Raw genomic sequence first — 13,662 nt, 5'->3', positions numbered from 1 at the left:
CCCCCCTCGCAGGTTCCTGTAGTCTGCTGTACCAATGTCTCCCTCCGACAGGGAGGCAGTATTGAAAACAATTCACAAGCTGTATTCCCAGCAGGTGATAATAAAATTACCCCTCCGACAACAAGGAAAGGGGTATTACTCCACACTATATGGTGGTACTGAAGGCTAGGTGAGACCTATTCTAAATCTGAAAAATTTGAACACTTGCAAGGGTTCAAATCCAGATGGAGTCACTCAGAGCAGTGATAGCAAAGAACAAGGGGACTATATGGTGTCCCGGGACATCAGGGATGCTTACCTTCATGTCCCAAAATTTGCCTTTTCTCACCAAGGGTACCTCAGGTTCGTGGTACAGAACTGTCACTATCAGTTTCAAGACGATGCCGTTGGATTGTCCAAGGCACCCCGGGTCCTTACCAAGGTAATGACCGAAAGGAGGATTCGTCTTCAAAGAAAATGGACGACCTCCTGATAAGAACAAGGTCCAGAGAACAGTTGGAGGTCGGAGTAGCACTATCTCAAGTAGTTCTACGACAGCACGGGTGGATTCTAAATATTCCAAAACCGCAGTTGTTCCGACGACACGTCTGCTGGTCCTAGGGATGATTCTGGACACAGTCCAGGAAAAGGTGTTTCTCCCAGAGGAGAAAGCCAGGGAGTTATCCGAGCTAATCGGGATCCTCCTAAAACCAGGAAAAGTGTCAGTGCATCATTGCACAAGAGTCCTGGTAAAAATGGTGGCTTATTACGAAGCGCTTCCATTCGGCAGATTTCACGCAAGAACTCTTCAGTGGGATCTGCTGGACAAATGGTCCGGATCGCATCTTCAGATGCATCAGCGGATAACCCTATATCCAAGGACAAGGGTGTCTCTCCTGTGGTGATTACAGAGTGCTCATCTTCTAGAGGGCCGCAGATTCGGCATTCAGGATTGGATGCTGGTGACCACGGAGGCCAGCCTGAGAGGCTGGGGAGCAGTCACACAAGGAGTGTGATCAAGTCTGGAGAATTCTCTCCACATAAATATACTGGAGCTAAGAGCAAATTTATAATGCTCTAAGCTTAGCAAGACCTCTGCTTCAAGGTCAGCCGGTATTGATCCAGTGGGATAACATCACGGCAGTCGCCCACGTAAACAGAAAGGGCGGCACAAGAAGCAGGAGGGCAGTGGCAAAACTGCAAGGATTTTTCGCTAGGCGGAAAATCATGTGATAGCACTGTCAGCAGTGTTCATTCCGGGAGTGGACGACTGGGAAGCAGACTTCCTCAGCAGGCACGACCTCCACCCGGGAGAGTGGGAACTTCATCGGGAAGTTTTCCGCATGATTGTGAACCGTTGGGAAAGACCAAAGGTGGACATGATGGCGTCCCGCCCGAACAAAAAATGGGACAGGTATTGCGCCAGGTCACGAGACCTTCAGGCGATAGCTGTGGACGTCCTGGTAACACCGTGGGTGTAACAGTCGGTGTATGTGTTCCCTCCTCTGCTTCTCATAACCAAGGTATTGAGAATTATAAGACATAGAGGAGTAAGAACTATACTCGTGGCTCCGGATTGGCCAAGAGGGACTTGGTAACCGGAACTTCAAGAGATGCTCACAGAGGACTAATGGCCTCGGGAGCTAAGAAGGGATTTGCTTTCAGCAAGTACCATGTCTGTTCCAAGAGGAACCGTGGCATCGGCCTTTAAGAAAGGACCTGCTCCAGCAGGGACCTTGTCTGTTCCAAGACTTACCGCGACTGCGTTTGACGGCATGGCGGTTTGAACGCCGGATCCTAAGGGAAAAGGCATTCCGGAAGAGGTCATACCTACCCTGGTCAAAGCCAGGAAGGAGGTGACCGCACAACGTTATCACCACATGTGGTAAAAATATGTTGCGTGGGTGAGGCCAGGAAGGCCCCACGAAAAAATTTCAACTAGGTCGATTTCTGCACTTCCTGCAAACAGGAGTGTCTATGAGCCTCAAATTGGGGTCCATTAAGGTTCAAGTTTCGGCCCTATAGATTTTCTTCCAGAAAGAATTGGCTTCAGTTCCTGAAGTCCAGACGTTTGTCAAGGGAGTATTGCATATACAGCCCTTGTGTGCCTCCAGTGACACCGTGGATCTCAACGTAGTGTTGGGATTCCTCAAATCATATTGGTTTGAACCACTCAAATCTGTGGATTTGAAATATCTCACATGGAAAGTGACCATGCTGTTGGCCCTGGCCTCGGCCAGGCGATTGTCAAAATTGGCGGCTTTGTCTTACAAAAGCCCATATTTGATTTTCCATTCGGACAGGGCAGAACTGCGGACTCGTCACCAGTTTCTTCCTAAGGTGGTGTCAGCGTTTCACCTGAAACAACCTATTGGGGTGCCTGCGGCTACTAGGGACTTGGAGGACTCCAAGTTGCTAGACGTTGTCAGGGCCCTGAAAATATATATATATATATATATATATATATATAATTCCAGGACGGCTGGAGTCAGAAAGTCTGACTTGCTGTTTATATTGTAGGCACCCAAAAAGCTGGGTGCTCCTGCTTCTAAGCAGACTATTGCTCGTTGGATTTGTAGTACAATTCAGCTTGCACATTCTGTGGCAGGCCTGCCACAGCCAAAATCTGTAAATGCCCATTCCACAAGGAAGGTGGGCTCATCTTGGGCGGCTGCCCGAGGGGTCTCGGCTTTACAACTTTGCCGAGCAGCTACTTGGTCAGGGGCAAACACGTTTGCAAAATTCTACAAATTTGATACCCTGGCTGAGGAGGACCTGGAGTTCTCTCATTCGGTGCTGCAGAGTCATCCGCACTCTCCCGCCCGTTTGGGAGCTTTGGTATAATCCCCATGGTCCTGACGGAGTCCCCAGCATCCACTAGGACGTTAGAGAAAATAAGATTTTACTTACCGATAAATCTATTTCTCATAGTCCGTAGTGGATGCTGGGCGCCCATCCCAAGTGCGGATTGTCTGCATTACTTGTACATAGTTATTGTTACAAAAAAATCGGGTTATTATTGTTGTGAGCCATCTTTTTTAGAGGCTACTTCATTGTTATCATACTGTTAACTGGGTTCAAATCACAAGTTGTACGGTGTGATTGGTGTGGCTGGTATGAGTCTTACCCGGGATTCAAGATCCTTCCTTATTGTGTACGCTCGTCCGGGCACAGTACCTAACTGAGGCTTGGAGGAGGGTCATAGGGGGAGGAGCCAGTACACACCATGTGATCCTAAAAGCTTGCTTTTGTGCCCTGTCTCCTGCGGAGCCGCTAATCCCCATGGTCCTGACGGAGTCCCCAGCATCCACTACGGACTATGAGAAATAGATTTATCGGTAAGTAAAATCTTATTATTTATACTGGCTGGGGATGGCACATCAGCAGCTGTACATGGATGTACCCTTTTTGCCAGTGAGAGTAAGGTTTTAAAACATGCCCTCAGAGCGCGCCCTGCACCCTTGTGCTGAGAGACATGGTGCGCAGCTTCCCGCCGCTGCGCGTGTACCTGTTTGCCGCAAACAATGACCGGAGGATCCCCTCTCTGCAGGACTCCAGTAATATACTCACCAGCCTTCTGGCTCTGTTAGGGGGTGGCGGCAATGTTGTGGGAGTGAACGCTGGCCAGGCTTGGGCTGTGTTCAGTACCCTTCAGGAGCTAATGGTGTCCTGTCAGCGCAAGCAGAACCATTAACTAATCGAGAAGTTGGTTCCTACTTCCCCCCCTAAGTCCCATGAAGCAGGGAAGCTGTTGCCAGCAGCTCCTTGTAAAATAAAAAACCTAAGAAAGTCTTTTTCCAGCAAAGCTATGTAGAGCTCCCCTAGTGTGCATCCAGTCTCCTGGGCACATTTTCTAAACTGAGGTCTGGAGGAGGGGTATAGAGGGAGGAGCCAGTTCACGCTGTTGAAAAGTCTTAAAGTGCCGAAAGCTCCTGCGGAACCATCTATACCCCATGGTACTAAAATGGACCCCAGCATCCTCTAGGACGTAAGAGAAAGGTCCTTTCCACAAAGGTAAACTAGATGCTACCGTTAGAGCAGGTGCTGCTTTATGTAGTGCTAGCCACCGGGGCAATGTGACCACCTGCAGCTGCATGCCTCCCAACAAGACCCTCTCCAGGAGGGACACAATGCTCTGCTCCTTGACTTCCCTCTTAATTTATGATTGCCATCACCTGTGGAGAAACACCTTGCTTATACACTAACCTGTTCAACACAAGTGCCGGCAGTCATACATTAAAAAAAAAAAGTGCAAAAGCAGAGCATTTGTGTCCCTCCTGGAGAGGGTCATGTTGGGAAATATGCAGCTGCCGCCCACCCAGTGCCTGTACTGCAGTTTGCAGACCCCTGGATCCCCAGTCACCACGTTTGCTATTTGCAGAGTTCTGGCCTCGCCCGCATCCAGTCCCAGTAGTTTCCCGCGTCCCCGGCCCGCACCATGTGACACGAGCAGCGAACCCTCTTGCCAGTGATAGGGCGTGGCCACCGCCAGTCTCCAAGGTAGAGAGGGACGCCGCGGCTGCGCTCTCGGACACATGGTCCGCTGGCCCCGCCCCAAGCAGTAACCTCTCGTCCCCGCCCCGTGTCGTGACGTCACCCTGGACCCTGTCGGTCGGTGCGCGGCGTCCTGGCTGCAGACAGCGGGCAGAGCACGGCCCGCTCGTTGCACCCGTGGGAGGGTTCTGCGCCGCCCCTGTCCACGGCAGCCTCATGGAGCTGCGAAGTGCCGGCATACCGATGGAGGCGAGAGAGGAGGCGCCCTCACTGCCGGGAGACGGGGACGACTACGAGAGTCTGCCGGACGGGGTGTCCCCGCTGACGCACATGGTAGCCGGAGCCGTGGCAGGGATCCTGGAGCACTCGGTCATGTATCCGGTGGACTCTGTCAAGGTAAGAGGCATGGAGGGGGCGGGGTCGTGCGGTGACAGGTGTGATGGCGCTCGGCATGGGGAGCAGCGTGGCTGCAGCAGGGCACTGTGGCACTCTGCATGTTATATGTAGTGTAGTATACACAGGACACGCATCATAATACAGATATATAGCACAGGTGCACACTTGTGGGTTTTTTTTTTTATGCTCTACTACTTAGTGTATGGAGTGTGTGTACTGACCTGTAGCTGCCCATTGCTGGTATATAAGGGATAATACAGTTCCCCACTATTAGTAGTAAGTGAGCAGATATGGGATGTATACAGGTCGCATAGGGGAATGCTGAGGTGTATATGGGAGGAAGCATTAATAACCTGTCTCATGCACCGATGACAGAGCCCAGAGGTGAGGCAGGGGTGTTGGGCAATGATGGGATGGTACTGCATCCACCTGAGACCCCTGCTCTGCTATCTAAAGACGGGGGGGGAGGAGGGAATTCTTATTTCTCTATCGTCCTAAGTGGATGCTGGGGTTCCTGAAAGGACCATGGGGAATAGCGGCTCCGCAGGAGACAGGGCACAAAAAAAGTAAAGCTTTACTAGGTCAGGTGGTGTGCACTGGCTCCTCCCCCTATGACCCTCCTCCAGACTCCAGTTAGATTTTGTGCCCGAACGAGAAGGGTGCAATCTAGGTGGCTCTCCTAAAGAGCTGCTTAGAGAAAGTTTAGTTTAGGTTTTTTTACTTTACAGTGAGTCCTGCTGGCAACAGGATCACTGCAACGAGGGACTTAGGGGAGAAGTAGTAAACTCACCTGCGTGCAGAGTGGATTTGCTGCTTGGCTACTGGACACCATTAGCTCCAGAGGGATCGAACACAGGCCCAGCCATGGAGTCCGGTCCCGGAGCCGCGCCGCCGACCCCCTTGCAGATGCTGAAGCGTGAAGAGGTCCAGAAACCGGCGGCTGAAGACTCCTCAGTCTTCATAAGGTAGCGCACAGCACTGCAGCTGTGCGCCATTTTCCTCTCAGCACACTTCACACGGCAGTCACTGAGGGTGCAGAGCGCTGGGGGGGGGCGCTCTGAGAGGCAAATAAAAACCTTATAAAAGGCTAAAAATACCTCACATATAGCCCACAGGGGCTATATGGAGATATTTAACCCCTGCCTGACTAAAATAATAGCGGGAGAAGAGCCCGCCGTGAAAGGGGCGGGGCCTATCTCCTCAGCACACGGCGCCATTTTCTGTCACAGCTCCGCTGGTCAGGACGGCTCCCAGGTCTCTCCCCTGCACTGCACTACAGAAACAGGGTAAAACAGAGAGGGGGGGCACATTAATGGCTATATATTGTATATATTAAAGCAGCTATAAGGGAGCACTTAATTATAAGGCTATCCCTGTTATATATAGCGCTTTTTGGTGTGTGCTGGCAGACTCTCCCTCTGTCTCCCCAAAAGGGCTAGTGGGTCCTGTCTTCATTAGAGCATTCCCTGTGTGTCTGCTGTGTGTGTCGGTACGTGGTGTCGACATGTATGAGGACGATATTGGTGTGGAGGCGGAGCAATTGCCAAATATGCAGATGTCACCCCCCAGGGGGTCGACACCAGAATGGATGCCTTTATTTGTGGAATTACGTGATAGTTTATCTTCACTTAAACAGTCGGTTGAGGACATGAGGCGGCCGGACAATCAATTAATGCCTGTCCAGGCGCCTCAAACACCGTCAGGGGCTGTAAAACGCCCTTTGCCTCAGTCGGTCGACACAGACCCAGACACAGGCACTGATTCTAGTGACGACGGTGGAAATTCAAACGTATTTTCCAGTAGGGCCACACGTTATATGATTTTGGCAATGAAGGAGACGTTACATTTAGCTGATACTACAGATACCGTAAAACAGGGTATTATGTATGGTGTGAAAAAACTACCAACAGTTTTTCCTGAATCAGAAGAGTTAAATGACGTGTGTGATGAAGCGTGGGTTGCTCCTGATAGAAAGTTGATAATTTCAAAAAAAAAAAAAAAAAAAAAAAATTATTGGCATTATACCCTTTCCCGCCAGAGGTTAGGGCGCGCTGGGAAACACCCCCTAAGGTGGACAAGGCGCTCACACGCTTATCTAAACAAGTGGCGTTACCCTCTCCTGAGACGGCCGCACTTAAGGATCCATCAGATAGGAGGATGGAAGTTATTCAAAAGAGTATATACACACATGCAGGTGTTATACTACGACCAGCTATAGCAACTGCCTGGATGTGCAGTGCTGGAGTAGTTTGGTCAGAATCCCTGATTGAAAATATTGATACCCTAGATAGGGACAAGGTTTTGCTGTCGTTAGAACAAATAAAGGATGCATTTATCTATATGCGTGATGCACAGAGAGATATCTGCACACTGGCATCTCGGGTGAGTGCTATGTCCATTTCAGCCAGAAGAGCCTTATGGACACGACAGTGGACAGGTGATGCGGATTCAAAACGTCATATGGAAGTTTTGCCGTATAAAGGGGAGGAGTTATTTGGAGTCGGTCTATCAGACTTGGTGGCCACGGCTACTGCCGGGAAATCCACCTTTTTACCTCAAGTCACTCCCCAACAGAAAAAGGCACCGACCTTTCAACCGCAGCCCTTTCGCTCCTACAAAAATAAGAGAGCAAAGGGCTTGTCGTACCTGCCACGAGGCAGAGGCAGAGGGAAGAGACACCAACAGGCAGCTCCTTCCCAGGAACAGAAGCCCTCCCCGGCTCCTGCAAAAACCTCAGCATGACGCTGGGGCCTCTCAAGCGGACTCGGGGACAGTGGGCGGCCGTCTCAAAAATTACAGCGCGCAGTGGGCTCACTCGCAGGTAGACCCCTGGATCCTGCAGATAATATCTCAGGGGTACAGGTTGGAATTAGAGACAGATCCTCCTCATCGTTTCCTGAAGTCTGCGTTACCAACCGTCTCGTCCGAAAGGGAGATGGTTTTGGACGCCATTCACAAGCTGTACTCTCAGCAGGTGATAGTCAAAGTACCCCTCTTACAACAAGGAAAGGGGTATTATTCCACTCTATTTGTGGTACCGAAGCCGGATGGCTCGGTAAGGCCTATTCTAAATCTAAAGTTCTTGAACATCTACATAAAAAAGTTCAAGTTCAAGATGGAGTCACTCAGAGCAGTGATAGCGAACCTGGAAGAAGGGGACTTTATGGTATCCTTGGACATCAAGGATGCGTATCTCCACGTTCCGATTTACCCCGCACACCAGGGGTACCTCAGATTCGTTGTTCAAAACTGTCACTATCAGTTTCAGACGCTGCCGTTCGGATTGTCCACGGCGCCTCGGGTCTTTACCAAGGTAATGGCCGAGATGATGATTCTTCTTCGAAGAAAAGGCGTATTAGTTATCCCATACTTGGACGATCTCCTGATAAGGGCAAGGTCCAGAGAACAGCTGGAGACAGGATTAGCACTATCTCAAGAGGTGCTAAGACAACACGGGTGGATTCTGAATATTCCAAAATCCCAATTAATCCCGACAACTCGTCTGCTGTTCCTAGGAATGATTCTGGACACGGTCCAGAAAAAGGTTTTCCTTCCCGAGGAAAAAGCCAAGGAGTTATCCGACCTGGTCAGGAACCTCCTAAAACCAGGAAAGGTGTCAGTACATCAATGCACAAGAGTCCTGGGAAAAATGGTGGCTTCTTACGAAGCAATTCCATTCGGCAGATTCCATGCAAGAATATTCCAAAGGGATCTGTTGGACAAATGGTCAGGGTCGCATCTGCAGATGCACCTGCGAATAACCCTGTCACCAAAGACAAGGGTGTCACTTCTGTGGTGGTTGCAGAAGGCTCACCTATTAGAAGGCCGCAGATTCGGCATTCAGGATTGGATCCTGGTGACCACGGACGCCAGCCTGAGAGGCTGGGGAGCAGTCACACAAGGAAGAAACTTCCAGGGAGTATGGACGAGCCTGGAAAAGTCTCTTCACATAAACATTCTGGAACTAAGAGCAATCTACAATGCTCTAAGCCAGGCGGAACTTCTCCTGCAAGGGAAGCCGGTGTTGATTCAGTCGGACAACATCACGGCGGTCGCCCATGTAAACAGGCAGGGCGGCACAAGAAGCAGGAGTGCAATGGCAGAAGCTGCCAAGATTCTTCGCTGGGCGGAGAATCACGTGATAGCACTGTCAGCAGTGTTCATCCCGGGCGTGGACAACTGGGAAGCAGACTTCCTCAGCAGACACGATCTTCATCCGGGAGAGTGGGGTCTACATCCAGAGGTCTTCAACATGTTAATAGACCGTTGGGAAAGACCAATTGTAGACATGATGGCGTCTCGCCTCAACAAGAAACTGGACAAATATTGCGCCAGGTCAAGAGATCCACAGGCAATAGCTGTGGACGCACTGGTAACTCCTTGGGTGTACCAGTCAGTGTATGTGTTTCCTCCTCTGCCGCTCATACCAAAGGTATTGAAGATCATACGGCAAAGAAGAGTAAGAACAATACTAGTGGTTCCGGATTGGCCGAGAAGAACTTGGTACCCGGAACTTCAAGAGATGCTCACGGACGAACCGTGGCCTCTACCTCTGAGAAGGGACCTGCTACAGCAGGGTCCCTGTCTCTTTCAAGACTTACCGCGGCTGCGTTTGACGGCATGGCGGTTGAACGCCAGATCCTAAAAGGGAAAGGCATTCCAGAAGAAGTCATTCCTACCTTGATTAAGGCACGGAAGGAAGTCACCGTGAAACATTATCACCGCATTTGGCGAAAATATGTTGCGTGGTGCGAGGATCGGAGTGTTCCGACGGAGGAATTTCAACTGGGTCGTTTCCTACATTTCCTACAATCAGGATTGTCTATGGGTCTCAAATTGGGATCCATTAAGGTTCAAATTTCGGCCCTGTCAATATTCTTCCAAAAAGAATTGGCCTCTGTCCCTGAGGTCCAGACTTTTGTCAAAGGAGTACTGCATATACAGCCTCCTGTGGTGCCTCCGGTGGCACCGTGGGATCTAAATGTAGTTTTAGATTTCCTCAAATCCCATTGGTTTGAACCATTGAAAAAGGTGGATTTGAAATATCTCACATGGAAAGTGACTATGTTACTGGCCCTGGCTTCTGCCAGGAGAGTATCTGAATTGGCGGCTTTATCTTATAAAAGCCCTTATCTAATCTTCCATTCGGATAGGGCAGAACTGCGGACTCGTCCGCATTTTCTCCCTAAAGTGGTATCAGCATTTCATCTGAACCAACCTATTGTGGTGCCTGCGGCCACTAGCGACTTGGAGGACTCCAAGTTGTTGGACGTTGTCAGAGCTTTAAAAATATACATTTCAAGGACGGCTGGAGTCAGAAAATCTGACTCGCTGTTTATACTGTATGCACCCAACAAGTTGGGCGCACCTGCTTCTAAGCAGTCGATTGCTCGTTGGATTTGTAACACAATTCAACTTGCACATTCTGTGGCAGGCCTGCCACAGCCTAAAACTGTAAAAGCCCACTCCACAAGGAAGGTGGGCTCATCTTGGGCGGCTGCCCGAGGGGTCTCGGCATTACAACTCTGCCGAGCAGCTACGTGGTCGGGGGAGAACACGTTTGTAAAATTTTACAAATTTGATACCCTGGCAAAGGAGGACCTGGAGTTCTCTCATTCGGTGCTGCAGAGTCATCCGCACTCTCCCGCCCGTTTGGGAGCTTTGGTATAATCCCCATGGTCCTTTCAGGAACCCCAGCATCCACTTAGGACGATAGAGAAAATAAGAATTTACTTACCGATAATTCTATTTCTCGGAGTCCGTAGTGGATGCTGGGCGCCCATCCCAAGTGCGGATTATCTGCAATACTTGTACATAGTTATTGTTAACTAATTCGGGTTATTGTTAAGGAGCCATCTTTAAGAGGCCCTTTCTGTTATCATACTGTTAACTGGGTTTAGATCACAAGTTGTACGGTGTGATTGGTGTGGCTGGTATGAGTCTTACCCGGGATTCAAAATGCCTCCCTTATTGTGTATGCTCGTCCGGGCACAGTACCTAACTGGAGTCTGGAGGAGGGTCATAGGGGGAGGAGCCAGTGCACACCACCTGACCTAGTAAAGCTTTACTTTTTTTGTGCCCTGTCTCCTGCGGAGCCGCTATTCCCCATGGTCCTTTCAGGAACCCCAGCATCCACTACGGACTCCGAGAAATAGAATTATCGGTAAGTAAATTCTTATTTTTTTGAATGCATATTTATGCATAGTATCCATTTGTGTATGGATAGACCATTTAGTTAAGGATAGGGGATCGCCCGCTGCTGTTGCCCAAATAGTTTAATTCTTCTAAATTACTGTTGCTTTACTCCACCAGAATATCCGTTATTTGGTACCAACTCTATGGTGGTTACACGCTGGGGATAACAAAATTGCAATGGGGTCAATTCTATTCGGCAACTAAAGAATAGCGCCGGGAATTAGCTCCCGACGCTATTCAATTCAGCTAAAGTTAAGTCGGCGATGTCCCGGTCTCGCCGACTTAACAGGTAGTTTTGTCGGGAGAACGGGCATTCTCCGACTTAACTACCCGGCGCGAGGCTGATTCCCGACAGAATCAGCCTCGCGCCGGCCGTGAGGCAGCACTTTTGTCGGGTTTATTCTCTCATCCCCCGGGGATGAGAGAAGAATTCCCGACAATTGCGGGCAACTAGTAGCAGAATTGAATAGCGTCGGGAGCTAATTCCCGGCGCTATTCTTTAGTTGCCGAATAGAATTGACCCCAATGACTGTCTATTGCAGTTATATTTGACATAGTTGGGGTTATTCAGGCAGCATTGGGGCTTAAGCCCAGTACCCACGGGCCGATTAAGGAGAGATGTGTGCTGAGCGAACCGCTCAGCACACATCTCTCCTGCCGCTCAGCACAGCGCGATCTGTGCTGAGCGTGCGGGGGGAGACGGGGGGGCCACTCACTTTACCCAGCGGGTGAAGTGAGCGACCCGCTAGATTGGCCTGCATGCAGGCCAATCTAGCAGCAGCGATAGCGATGTGCGGGGCCGCGCATCGCTATCGCTGAGGGGGCTACACACGGAGCGATCATGCTGATATTCTAAGCAATCTAGTCAGATTGCTTAGAATATCGCTCCGTGAGTACCCCCCTTTACAGTGGGCTTTTAGCTCCTGGGTTAAGACCCTGTAGCTATTAAAGTACTGCCAGCAGTAAATCCAGATGGTGTAACTAACGCATTTCTTTTCACACAACAGGAGGGTGTCAACATAAATCTGTGTAAAGGTGCATACACACTGGGTGCTTTTTCCCCCCTGGCCAGAGATGTCAGCGGGGGTGAACGGCTTTCCATAGCAGGACGCTATGGAAAGCCGTTCATCTACTGGTAATACCAGCAGATGAACGGCGTCCGCCGGCGATGAAACTGGAGCACGCATCAGCGCTCATCGCCGGGGCATACACACTGGGCGGTTTTGAGCTGAAAGCAGCTCAAAACCCCAAAAGTGAGCTGCTTTCATCTCAAAATCGCCCAGTGTGTATGGGCCTTTAAACTCATCATTGGTGCGTGCTGTAATTGCATAACTGGGCACTTAAGCCAGTATCTGTGCCTTACTGCATGCTAGCAAGTAGCAACAAGACTTACAACGTGACAGAATTGAATAGGACTTTTAGCACTTGTCCCGCAAGCAAAAAGCCTGTGCTTGAAAGTGCTAAGTGGAAAGCAAAGGGAACGCAAGTGGCAGCGCTCGCAAACAGAAGTGGGTATGGGGTTATTAGGGCAAATGGGCTCAATCCATGTAATTTATAATGTACTTTCACTGGCATAAAACTTTGTCAAAGCAGGATTTTGAAAAGCAATACATATTGGTGATTTATAACGTGAAACACGTGATATAAGCTCTGAGTTTACGTGACTTGTAATGTCTTGAAATGATTTCAGCATATTGAACATTTTCATTGTCACCGTTTTTTCTTTTAATTCAATCTCAAAAGTTTTAGAAAATAATCATCCCAAACTGATTTGGTTGTCAGATGGGCCAGTATTGGTTTGTGGGCATGGAGATGCCAGTCTCTCAGCCTTTCTATTTTTTTTTTGCACACCATTCCATATATATACACAAAGGGGTCGATTCAATTCGGCAATTTATGAATAGTGCCGGGGATTAGCTCCTGACGCTATTCAATTCAGCTGCTAGTTACCCGCAATTGTCGGGAATTCTTCTCTCATCCCCGGGGGGTGAGAGCAGAAAACCGACAAAAGTGCTGCCGCGAGGCTGATTCTGCCGGGAATCGGCATCGCTGCGGGAAGTTAAGTCGGAGAATGCCCGTTCTCCCGACTAAACTAACTGTTAAGTCGGCGAGAACGGGCTTTCGCCGACTTAACTTTAGCTGAATTGAATAGCGTCGGGAGCTAATTCCTGGCACTATTTATAAGTTGCCGAATTGAATCGACCCCAAGGAGGGTGTTTTTAAATCATAGGAGGAAGAACTGGAGTAAGAAGAGGGAATGTAAGTATTGCATTGTTACAATTTTAGAATTCTCAACTCTGCTCCAGTTGTGTACATCATTTTAACAGATCTAATTGTATAGGTCTGCTACTATAGTAACTTGGTTATCTCATTGGAGACGTTTTGTTGTTGCTGTGTAGGTCCTGACTGAACATGTCATCTTCAGGACCATGGCACAGGGATGTGGGTAGGAGTCATTGGTAAACTGGGTGTAAGTAGTGCAGGAGAAATTGTACCAACACATTGACTTGTGTTCTTGAGTAAAATATATCAAATTGTCTCCGTTGTGGCTGCTTACATCACAGTCTGTAATTAATATGGCACAGTGCACCAGTTTAC

General features: G+C 49.4%; 1 protein-coding gene across 1 annotated transcript in view; it reads left to right on the top strand.

Moving 5' to 3' along the window:
- Positions 1-4,474: 4,474 nt before the first annotated feature.
- The window catches only part of LOC134936693 (mitoferrin-1-like), a 55,450-nt gene continuing 46,262 nt past the window's right edge, over positions 4,475-13,662 (top strand). Inside the window, exon 1 of the mRNA XM_063931870.1 lies at positions 4,475-4,869. Within this exon, the coding sequence (XP_063787940.1) occupies positions 4,690-4,869 (180 nt within the window). The 5' untranslated portion in view covers positions 4,475-4,689. The remainder of the gene's footprint in view (positions 4,870-13,662) is intronic.

The sequence above is a fragment of the Pseudophryne corroboree genome, chromosome 6, assembly GCF_028390025.1.
Source record: "Pseudophryne corroboree isolate aPseCor3 chromosome 6, aPseCor3.hap2, whole genome shotgun sequence".
In the NCBI taxonomy this organism is placed as follows: Eukaryota; Metazoa; Chordata; class Amphibia; order Anura; family Myobatrachidae; genus Pseudophryne; species Pseudophryne corroboree.
The sequence above is the reverse complement of the archived record's forward strand: the minus strand, read 5'-3'. Positions and strand labels throughout refer to the sequence as shown.